The sequence below is a fragment of the Acomys minous genome (assembly GCF_964271855.1).
Source record: "Acomys minous genome assembly, chromosome: 17".
NCBI lineage: Eukaryota > Metazoa > Chordata > Mammalia > Rodentia > Muridae > Acomys > Acomys minous.
This window is the reverse complement of record NC_140500.1, coordinates 14528412-14549853: the sequence shown is the minus strand read 5'-3', so window position 1 is coordinate 14549853 and position 21442 is coordinate 14528412. Positions and strand designations below refer to the sequence as shown.

General features: G+C 47.4%; 1 protein-coding gene and 1 long non-coding RNA gene across 5 annotated transcripts in view; one reads left to right on the top strand and one right to left on the bottom strand.

Annotated features, from left to right (window-relative positions):
* Positions 1 to 1022: 1022 nt before the first annotated feature.
* On the bottom strand, positions 1023 to 17242 carry LOC311588106. The gene is made up of 3 exons (XR_014776094.1): positions 17143 to 17242; positions 3891 to 3943; positions 1023 to 1068 (listed from the first exon to the last, which is right to left on the bottom strand). It is a non-coding gene; the product is annotated as an uncharacterized lncRNA (long non-coding RNA).
* A 4-nt stretch (positions 17243 to 17246) lies between these two features.
* Positions 17247 to 21442, top strand: part of FAM234B (family with sequence similarity 234 member B) — a 36204-nt gene continuing 32008 nt past the window's right edge. For 2 of the 4 annotated variants that reach the window (XM_084765571.1, XM_084765569.1), the window contains exon 1: positions 17247 to 17369. In XM_084765571.1, the coding sequence (XP_084621697.1) occupies positions 17333 to 17369 (37 nt within the window). In that variant the 5' untranslated portion in view covers positions 17247 to 17332. Of the gene's footprint in view, positions 17370 to 17426; positions 17445 to 21442 lie in introns of those variants that run through there. The other 2 variants (XM_084765570.1, XM_084765572.1) reach the window with 2 other exon arrangements.

Here is a 21442-nt window from a genome sequence, read left to right as displayed (position 1 = left end):
GATACTTGTACCCATGTGATGCACATAAACTCACATAGGTATACAGTCATACACATAAATAAAAAAATCTTAAAAAATAAATAGCAAAGCATCCAAACTACATCTGTGATAACCAAACTTTCTTTTTGAACCACACAAAAGGGAGCTTTAGACAACCAGAGGTCTGAGTGTCTTCACAGTGTATCTGACCTGTTCTATTACTGCACTTTAAATAATGTCTCCTTGTTACTTTTGCAACTTTGTGTGATCCTTTAATTCTTTGAGCAAGAGCCCCAAATCCTGGAAACACCCATCCCAGGCCCTGACCACCAGTAATACTTCCTCCCTCTTATGAAGAAATGCCAACTGTCTTAAAAAGTCTTAGCTGTCAACTTGACAGAGCACAGTGTCTTTTGAGAAGGGAGTCTTGGTCATGGGACTCAGACCAGATTGGCCTGTGAGGGACTGTCTAGATTGTTAATTGTTGTGGGAGAGTTCAGCCCACTGTGGGACGCACCATTCCCTAGGCAGGTAGCCCAAGGCTATCTAAGAAAGTTTACCAAGTTTGAGCCTAGATGAAAGCCAGGAAGCTGCGTTCCTCCATGGTTTCTGCTTCAAGTTCTTGATGGCTTCCCTTGATGGATTGTGACCTGGATGAGTAAGTCAAGCATGCCCCTTCCTCCCCTGATGTGCTTTTTGGCCAGAGTCTTTAATAGCATCAACAACAGAAAACTAGATGGATGCCCTCGTTGGAATGAATAGACTCACTACAGTCTATGAAGAAGGCTGGTAAGTTAGAGCCACCATGCTTGAAGAAGTGCAAACCACGTGGAGAGACTCTTGGCAAAGCTTTGTTGATGACCCCAGATGAGGTTGGGAACATAGCTGTGTAATGGAGAGTTTGCTTAGCAGTGCAAAACGGTGGATCAAGTCCCTAAGATCCTCTTCCCTGGGGAAAAAAATCTGGACTTTGAGACAAGAATTGCCTGGGCCAGCAGGGGGTGCTCCAAAGCCCATATCGCACCTGATAATGTGTAAACTTACCTTCACTGTGCTTAGACTGGACTGAATTCTTCATTCGTAAGATCCCTGAGAATAAGAAAAAGGCTGTTGTTTTATGAGACTCATCTGAGGATGATTCATCACACAGCAGTGACCATTAAAATGTGTGCTGAATCTGTACACTAGATTCACCACAAGCTGTACTCTAGGACAATTTCTGCTGAACCCCAGAAAGATAACGTGCTAGCTTAATAGACATTTTCTCAGGATTCCCTTCCATGGGTAGATCCAAATCAGGACCAGCCCCCACCCCCAAATTTTGTGTAAGATTTGAAGTAGGTTAAGAAGACTTTCAGTGTTCTGAAACTCAGCCTGGGACACCAGCTGAAACTGCAACTCAGGGATGCCACCACTGCTCAGCCTGACTCACCTTGTGCTAATGAAGTCACAATCACATGAGGGTAAGTAGCATATCTGTTTCCTCAGACGTTTATTATTTATTGGTGGTGGTGACATTGGAAATCCTTTCTTCTAACTCACTTGAAGTATTGTATAACAAGCCTGATGTGGTGAGGCAGCAGGATTGCCACGAACTTGGGGTTGCCTGGATAGTGACTCCAGGTCCGCCTAGGATTGGGATTTATCTCAAGACCCTGTCTCCAAAAATCCAAAAAGTATTTCTCCTACTTCTTAAACTACAGCTTTGCTCCAGAACTTAACTTCCCATTTAACTGCTGCTCTGCACTCACTGACCAGCCTCTCCCCTCCTCTCAGCCCCTGTGCCTAGCCACCACTCTTCTTGTCTCCATGGCAACCACTTTAGACTCTACATCAGAGTGGATCCTGCACATTTTTGCCTTTCCACTTCTGATTTATTTCCCATAACATAATGTCTTCTGTGATCATTTGTGTTGCCAGAAAGGATACAATTGTATCATTTTTATGTCTAGGGAGTACTGACTGGCCATTAGGTTGAGTGCGTCTTGAGATAAATTAAGATACTTACACCAGAACTTGAGCTCTGCGGTGACTAATCCACCATAGTTTGAAGTAGCTAGGAAGATTAGGCTAGGTCACAAAGAGACTAACACCGTTTTGGGAAGCCCTGCTCTAGGTGACAACTACTCTGGTTTTTCCCACGGACTGGGAAGTGTTCTCCTTTTGCAAGGGTAGCCAAGAGCGTTTGTCAGTTTGAAGGATGGGGAGGATGGGGAGGATGGGGAGGATGGAGAGGATGGGGAGGCTGGGGAGGATGGGCAGGATGGGGAGGCTGGGGAGGCTGGGGAGGATGGGGAGGATGGGGAGGATGGGCAGGATGGGGAGGATGGGGAGGATGGGGAGGCTGGGGAGGCTGGGGAGGATGGGGAGGATGGGCAGGATGGGCAGGATGGGGAGGATGGGCAGGATGGGCAGGATGGGCAGGATGGGGAGGATGGGGAGGATGGGCAGGATGGGCAGGATGGGGAGGATGGGGAGGATGGGCAGGATGGGGAGCTGGGGAGGCTGGGGAGGCTGGGGAGGATGGGGAGGCTGGGGAGGATGGGGAGGATGGGCAGGATGGGCAGGATGGGCAGGATGGGGAGGATGGGCAGGATGGGGAGGATGGGGAGGATGGGGAGGATGGGGAGGCTGGGGAGGCTGGGGAGGATGGGCAGGATGGGCAGGATGGGGAGGATGGGCAGGATGGGCAGGATGGGCAGGATGGGGAGGATGGGGAGGATGGGCAGGATGGGCAGGATGGGGAGGATGGGGAGGATGGGCAGGATGGGGAGCTGGGGAGGCTGGGGAGGATGGGGAGGATGGGGAGGATGGGGAGGATGGGCAGGATGGGCAGGATGGGGAGGATGGGGAGGATGGGGAGGATGGGCAGGATGGGCAGGATGGGCAGGATGGGGAGGATGGGCAGGATGGGCAGGATGGGCAGGATGGGCAGGATGGGGAGGATGGGCAGGATGGGCAGGATGGGCAGGATGGGGAGGATGGGGAGGATGGGGAGGATGGGCAGGATGGGGAGGATGGGGAGGATGGGGAGGATGGGCAGGATGGGGAGGATGGGGAGGATGGGGAGGATGGGGAGGATGGGCAGGATGGGCAGGATGGGGAGGATGGGCAGGATGGGGAGGATGGGGAGGATGGGCAGGATGGGCAGGATGGGGAGGATGGGCAGGATGGGCAGGATGGGGAGGATGGGCCCAAATGGAGACTGCCAGGTGCGTCCACCCAAAATGCTCATTTTTTGGTCTCTGAATCTCACCGTTATCACAGCAGGGAGGCTCTTGACCTTGCTGCCACAAGACCTGCCAGTCAGGCTGTTGCGCAGTATTCCTTGAACTCTGCAAGGCTGGTGATTAAAGCCCAGAACTGCTTTTCAGCAGATTCTGCCCTGTGGCTATAAAGGACAGGAGCCTATTTAAAAGGTACCCTGCAACATGTGTTCCTCCCACAGTGCCACAGGCTGTCTGCTTAACCTAAGCCCATCTATTTGCTTTCTCGCTCTTTCTTTTTAAAGATATTAGCATTATCATATTATTGTGTATGTATGCCACCTGTGCAGATGCTGTGGAAGCCAGAAGGGGGCGTCGGAGCTGGTTGGAGGAAGAGTCTTTCCCCTGAGCAATCCCCACAATCCCACTTTCTCATCCTTTTTTTGGGAAAGGTGTGGGATTCGAGACAAGGTTTCTCTTGTGTAGCTTTAGCTGTCCTGGAACTAGCTCTGTAGACCAGGCTGGCCTTGAACTCAGAGATCCACCTGTCTTCTTTTTCTTCAAGTCTTCTAACATCTAGGAAGAAACCCCTAATGTCACAATCTTCACACTTGCCACGTTTCCTTCTTGTCACCACTAATGGGGCCTTTTTTGTTTGTTTCTTTTTGAGTCTCATGGTGTCACCCAGGCTGCCCTGGAACTCACCTCAGTCTCTCAGATGATTAGATGGCGGTGTGAACCAGCATGCCCAGGGTTATCTGAGAAAAGAATCTTCTTAGAATGAAGCAGCAGTGGCGGAAAAAAGTTCACCACAAAATATATTACCTCACCACCACGGTGGGAGCCTCTGTAGCTGTTAGTGACCCCCCTCCCCCAGGAAGTCCTGTGGAAAGCCCATAGGAACTGCTGGCTTCAAGGGAAGAAATGCTTGCTGTTGGTTATCTTAAATGCAACTTGGTACATTCCAGGTCAGGGACTGCCTTTAGGACAAGGATTTCCTTCCCCGCCTCTCTATCTGTCTGTCTCTGTCCCTCTTGTCTCCTGTCCTCCCTCTCTCTGTATCTTGCTGTGTAGGAACGCTGGGCTATATGCATGTGCCATCAGACTGGCTGCTTCAGGTATTTTACACAAGCTTCCAAGATGATCAGTGAGGATTCTTAAAATCTATAACTACAGATGCTAATATATTAGCGTATGGTGTGACATTGTCTCATAGCACATCTTATTAGAGGAACAATCAAATCACTGAGTTTTTTTAAAGATATAATTTTAAACAATACTTTGTTTTTATTTGTGTGTATGAGTGATATATATATATATATATATATATATATATATATATATATATATATATAGAGAGAGAGAGAGAGAGAGAGAGAGAGCGAGAGAGAGAGAGAGAAAGAGAGACAGAGAGAGAGAGTGAGCGAGCGAGCGCGCGAGAGAGACAGAGAGAGCGAGAGAGCGAGCGAGAGAACGAGCGAGAGAGAGAGAGAGAGAGAGAGAGAGAGAGAGAGAGAGAGAGAGAGAGAGAACCAAAATGTCTGGAGTATATAGTGAAAAGCCTCTGGGGGAGAGGAAGCCCAATCCTCAGGCTGGAGAAGACACGGTATGCCAGCCATGCTCTGTAACAAGTAGGGACTGAGGGATGCTGGGAGAACCTGGAGCCCAGGTCTGCTTTGGTTAAATAGGCCCCTCAGTTGCTTGTCCTGCCTCTGAACCCCAAGATGGAGGTGTGGATATGCCTGTGAGTTGCAGGCTCCTGTGGAAGGGGCTTGGGATGCTCCTGAGCTGGAGATGTGAGCCACCCAGTGCGGGTGCTGGGAACTGAGCTTGGGTCATCCGCAAGAGCACAGATGCTCTCTCTTGTGTTTTGCTGGGGCTTAAGGTCCTCAGATTGATTTCCTTTCTATAGTGAAGCTACCACCTGCTTTTAACTTTGAGGGACTGCTGTCTTCGCATCTCTGCCTAGTTTTATCTTATAATTACAAAAGCCTCTTACATACTCACAAGGTCAATGGGATAAACAAAGCATATTCGGTGATATTTGGTTTCTGCTCTCGGATGCTTACCCTGCCCTCCTCCAGGGAACTTCAACATCTCCCTCTGGATGTTCAAATTTGAAACAGTTAAAATGAACTGGTAACAGACTAACATGAGGAAGGCCATAGCAAAGTTATTTAACTGCAATTTTATTTCACATGGGAGCCTTTAGACCCAAGACCCAAAGACCCAGGTAAATTATCCATTTTTCATCTTAGATTGGATGGAGTGTGGGCAGACTTGTCGATCTGAGATTGGACAGGAAGGGTAGGAGCTAACGCAGTGGGTGGAGGGCAGGTGACCAGCAAGGCCTGACTGCATTCTACTTGGCCTTCTTCAGTCACAACATTTCTTCTTCCTGGTTGTGGGGCCAGATTAGTTCTGGAATTGGGAGGGGGTGTTTTACAACTTAAATTCAAACAATTTGTGTTAGGCAACTAGTTTATTTAAAATAAAAAAAACAGTGTGTGTGTGTGTGTGTGTGTGTGTGTGTGTGTGTGTGTGTGTTTTCATACTGGCGTGAGTACAGAATATACCATGGCATGTTTTAGGGGTCAGACAGCTTTTGGGAGCCAGTTCTCTCCTTCTACCATTTGGAATCCTGGGATCAAACCCCGGTCTTCAGGTTTGGCAGCCAGCGCCTTTACCTTCTGAACCATTTCACTGGCCCCTAGTGACAGATATTCGCAGGCTTGGAGGTCATCGGGGAAATCCCTCATTCATAATTGGCAGTTTGTACAACTTAGAACAGAAACTATAAGATGGCTGTTGGGGCCAGGTGGTGGTGGCAGTGGCAGTGGCAGTGGTGCACACCTTTAATCCAGGAACTTGGGAGGCAGAGACAGGGAGATCTCTGAGTTTGAGGCCAGCCTGGTCTGCAGAGTGAGCTCCAGGACAGCCAGGACTGCACAGAGAAACCTGTCTTGAAAAAAAGCAAGCAAACAAAACCCAACCAAACTAAAAGACCGCTGGTGGAAAGAGTGGAATTGGAGTCATACCTCTGTCCCTGGGTGGAGACATGGCATTTTGAGCTGACTGAAAGCCCACTAATACAAAAGGATCTTAACCTTACAAGACGGTTATCCAGCCACAGGCTTTCTGATGGAGAACAATTGCGGTACCACGCTTCCTTCAATAGATGAGCTCATCAATCACTTGGACAGGAAAAAGCGCCCCCAGGAAAAGCTGTTCTTAAGACTCGCTGGGCACCGCAAAGCCTGGGCCACTCTTGCCCTGAGAGTCCTCTCTCCCCTGAAGTAAATTACTAACTTCCGTGTTTGCACTGATTGAATTCCTTTGATGGATATCACAAAGCCCAGGAAGCCAAAAGAGAAGCCACAGCAGAGCCCTGGCGGCCCTTGATCGGGACTTTATTTATAGTCGGTTCTTATTCAGAAAGACAGAGGGGATGTAACTATTTTGGGGTTAGCTGGCTTCAGGGATGATTCTGGTTTCTGTGACTTGCTTTGGGGAGGAGAGATCTGAACTGTTCTGGGCTGTCTCAGCAGAGAATGATGGGTAAGAGACATGAGGGTAGTTGAAGGCCAAAGAAAACTCGACTCTCGAGGATGCTTTTGTATTAGTTCTTTTTTTTTTCTTATTGCTGTCACAAAATGCACATCAGAAGCAACTTAAAGAAAGGATTTTTTTTTTCTTTTTTCTTTTTGGCTCATGATTTAGGAGAATGTAGTCATCATGGTGGAGCTCCCGTGGACAGGCTCATTGGACTGGGACTCTCCACACAAGGGAGCAGGGAGTGGGTTTACCCGCTCACTGCCTTTTCTCCCTATTGTATTGGGTTCCTGGAAACCTGTTCTGTGGGGGTGGTGCCACCTTCGTTCTGGGTAGGCCTTCCATCTCATTTAAATTTCTCTGAGAATTCTCCCCAGACACACCTCTAGGTGTATCTAAATCCAGTCAGATGGACTCGGAAGCTCAACCAGCACGTCTTGGCGTAACAGGTTAATAAAAGTGTTGGGCAATCTTTCATTACATTTAAATTGACTCATTAATTGCTGGAATAGGCGTGGCCTTGCTGGAGGAAGTGTGTGGCTGTGGGAGTGGTCTCCTATGCTCAAGCTATGCCCAGTGTGGCACACAGTCCCCTTCTGCTGCCTGTAGACAAGACGTAGAACCCTTGGCTCCATCTCCGGCCACCATGTTGGCCTGCACGCTGGCTGCCATGCTCCATGCCATGATAATAATGGAGTAAGCCTCTGAAGCTGTAAGCCAGCCCTAATTAAATGTTGTCCTTTATAAGAGTTGCCGTGGTCACGGTGTCTCCTCACAGCAATAAAACCCTAACTAAGACAGCTATGCATTCTAATTTGCACTTTGCTTTTTTCGCTCAACTCTATAGGTCACCCTTCTCCACTTCCTTAATTCAGTGTTTCCTGAACTTGTCTGGGGTAGTGATAGAGTGTGTGGCAGATCTGGAAAGTGACCCCGAAGCAGCAGATAGGAGACTAGAATGACCACATTGCAACTGGGAAGGCTTGCAAAAAAGAACGAGTTTCACCGACCTGAGGGCGCTTAAGAGCCGAGGCTGGCAAATGGCTGTGGTAGAACATACTTTCGGCCAGGTGTAGTGGGTCATGCCTGTAATCCCAAGGCAGGAGGATGGCAGCGAGTTTGAGAGTAGCCTGGGCTGCAATAGTGAGTCCCAGGCTGGCAGTCTAGCAGCATTTGGTTACCTGACCTTAGTCCCTGAGTGAGATTTTAAGTGCATACCACTGTGCCCGGCTTTTATGTGGGCAGAGGAACCCAAACTCAGGTTTCCATGTTTGTGTAGCAATCCCTTTATAGACTGAGCCCCAGCCCAACAGAGACTTTAAAAAAAAAAAAGGAAAAGTTCTTTCTGGTGACTCTGTCTTTAATAACACAGTTTTTTGTTTGTTTAGAAAGACCCTCCCACCTGGGCGTGGTGGCGCCTGCCTGTAACCCCAGCACTCAGGGAGACAGAGGCTGTGAGTTTGAGGCCAGCCTGGTCTACAAAGCGAGTCCAGGACATCTAAGGCTACGCAAAGAAACCCTGTCTCGAAACCAGCCCCCCCCCCCCCCCCAAAAAGAAATGTAATGGAAGTTTTGGTTTCTTTGTAAACTCAGGTGTGTTATGTAAATATGTTTTTGTTATAATCCCAAGTGTGGGATTTTAGTTGGAGCTTTAGCTTGTCCACACCTGTTAATTGTCTCGTGAGCTGCCTGGCTTTTGCCAGCTGGTAAGGCCTTCCTCACGCATCCCGAGGAGAGGTGTGGCCTAGGGCTCTGAGGCTATAAATAAGAGCAGCGAGAGAGCTAGTGGAGTATTCAGTGTTGGCATGTGGCCTACAGCAGTTTGAAGAGACCAGAGATGGACAGTATTGTAGTTTGGAGCAGACATAAGCTTTGGGGGCCAGGGAGGGGGTGGGGGCATTAGTTGGGAGGAGACTCCTGGCTGGTGCTGTTGGCGGAGACAGGTATAGCCCAAAAGAACTCAATTGGCCCTGAACAGCCAGAAAAAGTAAAGGGTCTCCCTCTCCCCACTAACCATCTCTCTCCTACGTAAGGTTGGGAGGTTGAGGCCTAAACATCCCAAATGAAAGAGAGTTTAAGAGAGCAGCTACAAGAAAGCCTCACCCCTGGCGGTGGAGTTCCCTGTCTCCTGATGGAAGGTTTACAAACGGGAGTCATCAACCCGGAGCTGCTTTCTGTGTTTGTTCTGTTGTAATTCCCGAAGAAGTTTTGCTACTTTTAGCTAGACATGGTGGCGCATTCCTTCATCTCAGCACTCAGGAGCCAGAGGCAGGTGGACCACTGTGAGCTCTAGGCCAGCCAGAACTGCATCATGAGACTTCGTTTTTAAAAAATAGTTTTAAGTATTCATCCAGAATAAATGAACATTTCCCTTTGGGTAGCCACACTACTTTCACAGCAGCATACTTCCCGAATAGTCACTCTTGACAGGTTGGTATGATGCGTGCTATCTCTCTCTCTCTCTCCCTCTCCCTCTCTCTCTCTCTCTCTCTCTCTCTCTCTCTCTCTCTCTCACACACACACACACACACACACACCCCACAGAAGTCTTTAAATTGCATTTTAAACTAATTACTTGCCCATTTCCTCTTTCATACTTTTATTTAAATTATAACTTAAGGACAGGTAGCTTAAGTTGAGGCTATGGTGTAGCTCAGTTGGTTAGCACTTCTTCTAGCCTGCACAAAGCCCTGGGTTAAATCCCCTGGGTATAGTGATTTGTGCCTTTACACCCGGCACTGGGGATTCATTCCGGAGAGGAGGCTGAGGCCAGCCAGGGCTACCATAGCGGGACAAAGTAAAAACAAAACAGATCAAACAAACAAACAACCCTAAGAGATTAGGTTTTTATGCTACTTTGATGTTTTTGGAGGTCAGAAAATGAATCTCCAAACTAGTGTGTCGACACCCTGATAACTTGAATTAACAGACACTGGGGGTCTTTAGAAGCAGCCTCAGAACCAAGGTGCCTCTGATCTCCTCCCTACCACCTGCCACCTGCCTCTTGTTCTTTCCCAACATGAATCCCAGAAGCCAAAATTCTTCTTGTCCAACGCAGGCCCTAGAAAAATATTCCTCTAATCTTCCCTCACCTTCCTGCAGGGGAGCTGGAGACAATAATTCTGTGTGCAACACCGCAGTAGGCACCTCTTTCCAGCACGATCCTGCTTAGTACAAAGGGAGAAAGCAGAAGGATTCCAGTCAGAGGCCAAGATCTGAATAGACCGCCGTGCTGGCTTCATCTACTTGGTCTCGTCCAGTTAGCTCTGTGTCTTTTGTGCACTCGCATTTACTTCTACACCTCCACCCAGGAGGGAAAGAAAGTCTCTGAAGCAAGAAAACAGAGTTTCATGGTTCAAAGCCAAGTAATAAAAATAGGTAAGAAATAGACATTTCTCAGTAGAAGAAGCTTTTGTTGTTATTGTTTTTGAGGTAGGGTCTTTTATAATCCTAGCTATCCTGGAACTAACTATGGAGATCCTCCTGCCTCTGTCTCCCAGGTGCTGGAAATTAAAGGCATGCACTGCTATGCCCATCTAGAATTCTACATATAATCTCTGAGACTATATTCCAATGAGCCCTTTGCCATGAAATTAGGCATACTTATTTTTCATTTTTTTTAATGGTGGGATTGAAGTTCTTGGGTATTTGATTATTTACTTGGCTTTTTAAGGATTATTTATATATATATATTTATATATATTATATATTTATTTATATATATATTATATATATATTTATATATAATTAACATTTTTTTTGGTAAGGTCACCCCTGCCATTTAATTCTTTATATTTTTAGTTGGGGGGGCTTCTTCTTCTCCTCCTCCTCCTCCTCCTCCTCCTTCTTGAGACAGGGCTTTGCTGTGTAGCCCTAGCTGTCTTGCACCTCACTTTGGAGACAAGGTTGGTCTTGAACTCAGAGATCCATCTGCCTCTGCCTCCTAAGTGCTGGAATTAAAGGCACTTGCCACCACCATTTAGTTAGTTTTTGAGATAGGATCATTCTATGTAGCCCTAGATGTCCTAAAACTCTTTATATAGATCAGGGTGATCTTGAACTCAGAGATCAGGCATGTGCCACTATGCCCAGTCTTATATTTATTATTATTATTATTATTATTATTATTATTATTATTATTATTATTAATTATTAAGTGTGTTGATGTGTATGTGTATGCTATGTGTGTGTCCAGACCAGAAGAGGGCTCTGGATTCCCTGAAGCTTGGGTTAGAGATGGTTGTGAATCATCTGATGTGGTTGCTGTGAACTAAACTCAGGTCTTCTGGAAGAGCAGCAGGTGCTCCAAACCATTGAGGCACCTCCAGCTCAAAGATACCTTTCAGATAGTGTTTCCTTGGACACCTGGGTTACGGATTCTAAAGCCGATTCTAAGCTGTGGTGCTTAATATGTGACAAGGACAGAAATAGGTTTTAGCACATGTGTTATGTAATGTCTTTGCTGGTGATTAAAAGACAGAATAGCCGGTCATGGTGTCACGTGCCTTTAATTCTAGCATTCAGGAGGCAGAGGCAGATGGAGTGAGTTCAAGGCCATCCTGGGCTGCATAGAGAGTTTCAGTGAGATGCTGTTTGTTTTTTTTTTTAAAGCAAACCAAAGCAAACCAAAAACAAAAACAAAAAACAAAACTCTGTTAAATTCCTATCTCATAGAATCAGCACATCATCAGGTGAGCAGCTTAGCCTAAAACAGTGTCAGCCTCACTGAAAGGTCTGGAATGACCTCCTCTACCACAGGCCTGCTGTGACACTGAAACGGATTAATACTGGAAGAAGGACGTAAAGAACGTTGTGTGAGAATTCCACAGCATGGAGTGATAAGTTGCCTAGGAGGATGGAGGTGAGTTTAGCCCAAGCCAAAGTTAATAGCAAAGGAGAGCTAGAAAGATGGAAGGAAGAGAAAACCCCAGAGCAGAACAGACCCAGATGTGTCCTACTGGAGAAAAAGAAACACCAACGAGGCCAGAAGCAAAGACCTAGGAGAACAGATTTTTTTTTTTCATCTTTGGAGAAATGCTGTGTCATGACATCTCTCTCCCAGCTCTTACATCATCAGGGAAACAACTGCTCAGGTTCCAATTTGCTTGATCATTAATTAACTATTTTTCTGAAACTGATAAAGTCTGGTGCAAGATGAACATGGGCCCTAACCAGTGTGTTCTCTTAGGGGTGATAAGGGCTCCTCAGTAGTAGCTATCACCGCCCACTTGAAGTTATGACTCAAGTGGGTGACAGATGGCTGAGCTAGCCCTGTGAATGCTAAGGTGTGTGCGCGTGGGTGGGCGGATCTCACTTGGTTCGGGTGGATCTGTCCTTAATTGTGTCCTTCTTCTCATACATGTGTCCCAGCTAGGGGACTTGTTAAGAACCTTTGTTTAAATCTCAGGACCTAGAAAGCACTTACTAGTTTGGATTCCAGAAAGTCCTTTCGGCTGAATAAACCTAGGTGTGTATCAATGTGAGCTGGCGAGTCTTTAGGCCTTATCAAAGAACACTGTGAGAACAGGAATCCGTTGGTCCTTCTACAGCTGTGCTACTCAGGCCAGACTCAAGTTCCCTAGAAGCGGACAAGCTACAGGCCGCCACCTTCTTCCAAGTTCCTGATTCAAGACGGATTTCTCCAGTTCCGTGACATTTGCCTTTAACCCCAAAATGTTCTTTGCTTGGCTGCTTTTCTGGCTTCTCTCTATCTTCCTGCTCTGTGTGTTATTTGCTGTCGTTTTTTTCTTTCTGTTTTCAGGTCTCTTCCCTGTTACCGATGCCTGCTTCTATCTCTTTAGTTAGCCTCACTCAGTACAGCAGCTGGTACATGGCTTTTTAGAAAATTGACTCCAGAGGAAGGAGCTGCTTCTAGGGGCAGGTTTATTTTTACTTTTTTTTTTTTTTTTGGTTTTTCGAGACAGAGTTTCTCTGTGTAGCCTTGGCTGTCCTAGACTTGCTTTGTAGACCAGGCTGGCCTCGAACTCACAGTGATCCGCCTGGCTCTGCCTCCCAAGTGCTGGGATTAAAGGCGTGCGCCACCACGCCTGGCTTTATTTTTACTTTTTAAAAGAACAATTTAAAAATGATTTATTTATTTTTTATTTTATGTGCATTGGTATTTGTCTGCATGTCTGTCTGTCTGTGTGAGGGGGTCGGATCCTCTGGAGTTGGAGTTACAGTTGTGAGCTGCCTTGTGGGTGCTGGGAATTGAACCTGAGTCCCTCTGGAAGGGCAGCCAGTGCTCTTAACCATGGAGCCATCTCTCCAGCCCCTAGGGACAGCTTTATTTTAAACACAGTGGCAAGTTTCCTAAGCCAGGAGGACAGACTCAGCTCAGGGACAAAGCTTCAGCCTCTGGCAGAACAAATCCTGGAATCTTTTCCCACTCCCCAGGGCTTAAGCTTCTTTTTATTTAGTTAGTTTGCCTAGCATAGTTAGTTTAGTTTACCTAGTCTCACTATACCATTCTATCATGGCCAGGAACTCACTATGTAGCTCTTGATTTAGTCTCTCAGGCACGGGGACTAGAGATGTGTGCTGCCACAGCCGTCAAGCCTGTATTCTATAAGTATGAGAGGCTCTTAACATAACAGAAGCTGAGTATATGCTTCTCAGACGCATTTTCTTTCCTTCCAGGACTGCGGGAGCTGGGATGCAATGACCCCAAAGAGGGCCCTGAGGCCCTAAGGTGTAGAAACACTAGACAGAAGGAGTAAGGCCCCACCGCTGCCTGCCCCGCCCCTACTCTGTGACTTAACTAGCTACGAAACTTGGATTTTCTAACATCAGTGACTATCTGTTTCTGAGGTTGCTTGTTATGGCAATTGCTTTCCCTTGGTTGTTTCACCCACTACAACTGGAATGGGCTAATGAAAATCCTCTGTTTGACCTTGAAGAATAGACAGAAGAGTGTGCGCAATTTCCTAATCAGTTGTAACCTAGGAAGAGGAGCCACTCTTCATGGCCACACAGGGCTTCCATGTTTTCACAGCACTAACCCCTGATGTGATATTGGTAGGTGAGAGATGGCACAAGCCTTGTGAGAGCAGGCAGAGACCCTGGCAGCCCCAGGATACTGAGAGCGATGGGTGGCAGCTGCCGGTGGACTCAGTGGTCCTGCATCCAAGACGAAGTCAGGAAACCCACTAGGAGGGTCAGGACCAACAGAAGTGTTTACGGTGTTCACAGAATAAGAAGTGTTAGAGGACACGATTTGACAAGGGTGGGTTCCTCCTGTAAATGATTGGGACTCCCCCTTGGGATCAATGTGGCTTCAGCTGTGATTTCTAGAACAGTATTTTCTATTCAGAGAAGGCAGGGCTGTCAGGCGTGACAGGCTGTTCCAGGTCACCCCTCTCCAGTCACCTTTCTTTGACTTTCCCTGGAGGCCAGCCAAGTCTGGAAGCCAGGGAGTCCTGGGGAAGCTGTACTTTCTACAGTGATCTCAGTGGGTGCTTTGGCATCCGAGCTATTCAGCCCACCTGCTGACTAGAGAGACACTCACAGGCATTCTCTGTGGCAGAGGAAAGGATCCTTATGCCCTTGGGGACTGCTTTGAGTTTTGTTTTTATACTGGGAGAAAAGTCAGGAGGCAGAGGCAGGACCCGTGTTCCTCAGACTCAGTGGATTCCAAGCCTGGATTAGAGTGAGACTCTGTCCCTCAAAGACAGCCCCCTCCCCCAACCCAAACAAAGAAAATACATTGGGGTTGGGGGGGCAGAGGAAGAAAGCATGTTAAGTTTGAGAAATCTGATTAGGAACTGTATTTTTTATGCCCAAATAGGGGGAAAATGTGACAAGAAGGAGGCATCTGAAGGGGACAAAGCCAGGAAGGCCACGGATGTTCAGATGCTCGGCATCTGCTTCCCTTTGAAAATCTCTTGTTCAAAGCTGGGATGCTGAGAAAGAGAGTAGAAATGTCATATAGATTAAGGGGAATCCCTTGGGTGTGTTTAAGTGTGTAGGTATGCATAGGGCACTTGGAATAACCATAGAGTTTAAAGCAAAGTTTAAAATTTTCATATTTGCATATGGTATGTCATGTGCATATATATGTGTGTGATTATGCATATGGAATCCAAAGATTTTTGTTTGTTTGTTTGTTTTGTTTTTTTGTTTTTGAGACATGGTCTTACTTTGCTTCTTACTGGTGTGATAAAACTAATGAACAAACTAATTTGTGGAAGAAATTATTTATTTCATCTTACAACCCCCCAGCTCACAGTCCATCACTGAAGGAAATTGGGGCAGGACCTCAAGGCAGGAACTGAAGTAGGAGCCAGGAGGAGTACTGCTGACTGGCTTGTTCTCCGTGGCTTGTTCAGCTTGCTCTTATACAGCTGTCCAGGGATGGTGCCACTCAGAGTGGGCTGGGCCCTCTCATATCAAGAAAATGCCCCACAGGCTTGCCCATAGGCCAGTCTGATGGAGACATTTTCTCAATTAAGGTTTCTCTTCCCAGATGATCCGAGCTTCTGTCAGCCTGACAAAACCCAGGCAGCACACTCACTGAGTCTGAAACTCACTGTTTCTGACAGTCTCACTGCCCAGAGAACCCCAGGATTCTCCTGTCCCCCAAACAAGTGCTGGGGCTACAGAAAAATGCAACCAGACCTGGCTCTTATGGAGTGCTAAGGATCTGAGCGCAGGTTGTCCTACTTGCCCAACAAGCACTTCACCACTGAAACATCTCTCTGGATTCCCCTCCCCCAACAACCCCTCCCCCAAATAGAATCTCCTTACACAACCCAGGTGGCACTGAATTGGAACTCCAAGCTGCCACAGCCTCCTGAGTGCTGACTCTACCGTGTGTGTGTCACCATGCCTAGCTACAAAGTTTTCAATCTATAATGTGCCCAATTTCATTTCACTTGGATTTATATAAGCAGGGACATTTTTCACAGTGGAAAGTGCATGACTTTTCTCCTTCCTCTACCCTGTGTAAACTTGCTCTTCCGGGCCACCTCCCTGCCCGGGTGCTTTAGTTTCCGTCCTTCTATATCCTCACACTCCAGGGTCACTGACATCAGACTTTGTGTCTCTGAATGTGTTCTAATGAGTGACTCTGATACCAGGCAAGCAGCCACTGGCTTGTTGTGACTTGTAGTGTGGCTTTTAGGCATATCCAGAGAAGGTGGCAAACAGAAAACACTTCAATGATTATATAGAATACTGAAAGCATTAACACATAAGGGGCTGTGAGGTGACTTAGTGGTAAAAGGTGCTTGGGGTCAGGACTGATGACCTGAGTTCAATTCCCAACACCCACACAGTGGAAGGAAGTACAGGTTTTCAAAAGTATGCATATACTCACACTTTCACACATACATGCACACAATAAATGTTAAAAAGAACTAACACATAACTTTACATTTGACTCTCAGAACAATTTCTGTGAACCTGGGGCTGACTATCAGCCTTCAGCAGACAGTGGGGAGACACGACCAGATAAGTAAGAAGCTTCAGTTTCAAGCTAATGCTTTCAGTATTTCTGAGCTGAAATGCTGATCTCTTGCTGCCTGAGAGTGAGAAACCAGTCAGCTCCCGTTTGCTGGACCTTGCGAGCCAGGAGCAGCAGGTAGAGTGTAAGTAGATACCCGGAAGGAACTGAGACCAAGAACCCCGTGCCAGGGCCTCGGCACACTCCCGTCTGCACTTAAGATGAGGAAGAGACCCAGGAGTCGTGTGCTTTAGCAGGATGGTACTGCTTAATTCTCTCCGCAAGAAGGAGATAGCATCATTTTCATTTCAAGCGAGCCGGCCAGGTGTGGTGTTGCGTTTCTGTAATTCCAGCACTTACGCAGTGACAGTAGGAGGGTTAGGAGTTCCAGCCAGTTTCAACTACATAGCCAATTAATTCTGTGCCAGTTTGTACTATATGATCTCAAAAATAATAATTTTAAAATGAATAAATATGTATGTATGTATACATGCATGTATGTATGTATGTATTTGACAGGCTGTCACTATGCAGTCCTGGCTGGCCTGGAACTCCATGTTTACCAGGCTGGTCTCAAACTCAGAGATCTGTCTGCCTCAGAAAGGAACGAGCAACGACAACCGGCCATAGATAAGCTAAACAAATGAACAAACAAACAAACCTGGAAGTAGAAGCAGAAGGATCAGGAGTTCAAGGCCACCCTCACCTACAAAGCCAGGTTCCAATGAGACCCTTGTTTCAAAAACAGTTGGTCAGACTGACTGGCTGCGTGACAGACAGACAAACAAAGCCAACGCTCAGCGACTTGTCAAGATGGCTCAGGCAGTGAATAGCGCAAGTAGGCTTCAAATCCAGTTTGTCAACTCCAAACCCACGCGAACTTCACAGCCTGAGCCTCCTTAACTATCGTTATCTTATTCCAGGGGCTGCGCACACGGGTCGGGGAGAGATGGCTTCGCTTACCGACTACTGAGGCACAAGCGACTCAGCCTGGCGCTGTGCCAAGCCGGGTGACCTGCGACAGCGGGCGCCTCCTCCCAGCCTGGCTAGCGGCAGGTCACACCTTTCCCGCCCGCAGCCCGACGCGCGGCCTGCAGCGAACTACACTTCCCGGCAGGACGCGGCGCGCGCACGCGCACGGGGGGCCTCCGCCATGGCGACAGTGCTGTCCAGGGCGCTCAAGCTCCCCGGTAAGGAGCCTGTAGCCCGGCGATCACGCTGTGGAGGGCCTGGCCTGGGGAGAGGGGCAGACGAGGCTAGGCAAGGCACGATGGGGCCTGGCTGTTAGCTGGGAAGGCTGCAGCGCCCGGGACGTGGGAAGGGGCGTCCGGGGGGTGGGTCGGGGACACTTGGGACTCCCGGGGACTCCCGGGGCAGAGACTACTGGAGGCGCGCGGGGCCGGTTCGGAGGCAGAGGGGCGCGACGGTGACTGTCAGGTCTGAGTGCCTGTCGCCAGGGTCTCTGGGGGAGGGCCGGTCATCCGAGCATCCTTCCCTGAGCTCTAGCACTCGTCGCTGCTATCTGGGGCTGGACCAGAGGGGGAGCCAGGGTCTGCAGGACTGTTAGTGAGTGGCCTGGGCTGATAGCAGTCTTGCAGCTGTGAGCTAGCCAGGCAGGTGTTCTCTTTCTTCCTGTGTGGAAGAGGAAAGGGGAAAAAAAAAAAAAAAAAAAAAAAAAAAGGAAAATGGGTAATTGAATCGCACGGGGTGGTGGCGGTGGTGGTGTCACACAGCAGGGGACCTTGCTGTTTGAATTGTGCTGTTTTAAACAAAGCATAATTATTCTTTCGTTAGCAAATTTTAATCATTTAGGGCTTTGGAAAAAATTGTGGCTCTCCTTAAAAATTTAAACACTAAGTTGTAAGCATTTATTGGCTGATCACTTAAGAGGGGAGGCAGCTGTTTTTCCTGGCTTGGTGGAAAGGGTATCTCAGATGCCCAGCTTGAGGTTTTCAGAGGGCTGCAGGGCCCTTGTTCTCAGAGTTTCTAGTCTGCTACCTTGAAACCGGCCTGTGTCTTAGATCACCGGAGACGTCATGTCTTTATTTTTACCCTTCACTGGCTGCTGGAAAGAACACTGATACAATCTATCTTGGACTGTGTACATAATACTGAAATTAAAAGAGAGATATGTTTTCCCTGAAGGATTAATTTACTTTGAAGAAAGTACCCCGACTGTTTGAATGCTATCTTCTCAGAGGCATAATTAAACGCCAGGCATTTGTAGTTTTAGCTCTTTTTGTTTGCTTGTTTTATTTCAACGTGGATGATTGTGACTCTCTGAGAATAAAAGTGCAGAAAGGGGGTGTAGCTCAGGGGTAGATGCTTACTTAGCATGCACAAAGCCAAGTTTCATCCCCAGCACTGGAAAAAAAATGCTAGTAAGAATCAAGTGGAGGGGGAGCAAGGGAGAATAATGGGGGTATTTATGAGGAAAACACGGCACTGTACCTGTGTATAAATGGGATGGAACCCCGCATTTTGTGTACTCTTCAAAATAATCTTTTAAAAAAGCATGTGAGAGTATCTTGGCTGAGTTCTTTTGTGTTTTCGTTCTCAGACTGTGGTGCACACAGAATACTCCTTGGTGTATTGGGCTAGAGTCATTTGGTCCACCGACAGCAAAGAGTGGTGGGATCCTGTGTTTGGTTGGCCCTGAGGGCTACGTGCAGTATCTGTATACACTGTATGTGATATGGATTTTTTTTTCTTGTTTTATCCTGGTCTCTCCCTTGCTCTTTTTGTTCACTACCCAAAATATAATCTGTGGCTTTTGTATTAGGTAGAAGTTGCTTTCTCAAAGCTGTTTTTGGATACCTTGTAATTGGGTTGGCGAAACTGCGGTCCTGTTTGTCCTGTTTCCTTAAGTTAACCCTCTTACTACTTTTCTGTGTGAGGAAAGCAAATGCTGTGGTGGCTAAGAGCCGGAGACAGGCTCCCGATTTGACTGGATCTGTTTTGATTTGGTTTCTCTGTTGAGGATCCAACCCAGGGCCTTGTACACACTGGTCATGTAAGCTGCCAGCTGAGCCAGGCTCTGGGCTAAATGCAGTCTTGACTTGCTTAGCTTCTTTACCCCTTTGAGCTTCAGTTTCCTCATCTGCAACATTACTGTTGTTCCAGAACGTTCTCTACATGCCGCACAGTGCATTGCATATTTATCTCACAGGGTCATTTGTCGTAGTAAATTAGATAGTTGTACTTAGGAATTTAATTAGCCTCTGACACATTAGCTATTATTTTGGTCATTAATAGCTCAGGGGGGGTGGTACATGATGACTGAAGGCGTGATCTAGCAGTGACCCAGGGACAAAGCTCTGCTGGGGATTCACTTCAGAATCTAAAACCCATTCACCGAGCAGAGGATGGAAAGGTGTTTGGCTCCCATGCCTGGCATGAGGTTAATAAATAACAGAGGGACAATGTGGCATTCAGAAAGCCTGTAGGACAAGGCGGCTTATCTCTTAGGTATATGTTTTTTTTAGTTTTAAACTTTGAAGGTCAAACACTGTTAAAGCACAATGTTATTGTTGTGGTTTACTTTATGATATGTGATTTAGAGAGCCTGCACCCCTAGGTAAACTAATCCGTATTGGGGATTATTTACTTTGGTATAGGTACAGATGCCATTGCACGGGTGTCCCAGGGGAGCACGCGTCTCAGTGTATTTCCCTAAGGACACTTGGGCATGGCACAGTTGCTTCCCTTCCTTCCTACACATGCTTCCTCCACACCATTTGGGAACACTGTTGAGTCACCATCTCACGCTCCTAGGAGGAAAAGCAGTCTCGGAAAAGCTTTTATATCCTTGTGTTATGAAACCAGTGTCTTCTCTTGTATTCTGTGCAGACATAAAAATTAAGCGAGTTATATAAATGTGTGTGTGTGTGTGTGTGTGTGTGTGTGTGTGTGTGTGGTATGTGCAGGAGCCCGTGGTGCCTGTGGCATAGCCCTCCCTCCCCCAAGTTAGAGCCACAGGAGGTTGGGGGCTGCTTCACTTGGGTGCTAGGAATTAAACACAGGTCCTCTGCCAAAGCAGTGCATGCTCGCAGTTACTAAGTCATCTCTCTGGCGCTTCTTTGCAGACATTTCATTGGCTGAAATCTGGGGCCTGGGAAGAATGGCTGCTGTACAAGCATGAGGAACCGAATTTGAATTCCCAACACCCACATAAAAAGCTGGCCATGCCACACGTGTGCCTGTAAACCCAGTGCTGTAGAGGGTAGGGGCGGGATTGTTGGGGTTGCTGGCCACCAGCCTAGTTCCAGGCTCAGGGTTAGATGCCCTTCTAAGACTATGAAGTGGAGAGCAATACAGCAGGACACCTGACATCCTCTGGCATGTGCATGGGCGTGCATATCTGCACACACACTGAACATACACCACACACACACACACACACACACACACACACAGACACAGACACACATCATGTATGCACACACTGTACATATGTTTACCACACATCACACACACACACACACACACACACACACACACACACACACGCATGCACTTACATACACACACACACACCTGGGTGCTCATCGAGAGCAGCAGACTCAGAAAGTGTGAGCGCTATGTCCCTAACTGGGAAGCACAGGCCCACGGCTGGCTTGCATATGGCCTAAGGCTGGTTAGGGGTTTCTTGTTCTGCCTGTTTCTTGCTTAGTCAAAACTGGCAGTCTGTAACAGCTAAGCCAAAGTTTATCTTCCTACTACCTGTGTTAGTGTAAATGCGAATATTTATCATGCTCCAAAGGTTGGTCTAGATCCGGCCCTGATCGGAGATCTTTAAAGGTACCAGCCAGTGGTAGCTCTATGCGCTGGTGTACTTGCCTTCAGCTTTAGTGCTCTGCTCTGGACTTTATTCCATAAGTTCTTCCGCTGGTGGCTTTGTAGGAATTGTTTTGCTGCTGCCTCCCCGATGCCCACATAGCCCAGGCTTGTTTGGAACTCACCAGGTATCAGGGAATGACCTTAAATGCCTCACTCTCTTGCTTCCATCTCCTAAGTGCTGTGATGGCAGGTTTGTGCTACCACACCTGGGGGAAGCTAGCCTATTGAAATGTAAAAAAAATACAATTATTTTGTGTGTGTGTGTGTGTGTGTGTGTGTGTGTGTGTGTGTGTGTGTGTGTGCATCTACATGCATATGTGATGGGGGAAAGGGGCATGCACGCATGGCATACACGTGTAAGGCAGAGGACAGTTTGTAGGAAAGGAATTAGTTTATATCATGTGGTCCTGGAGGATTGGACGCA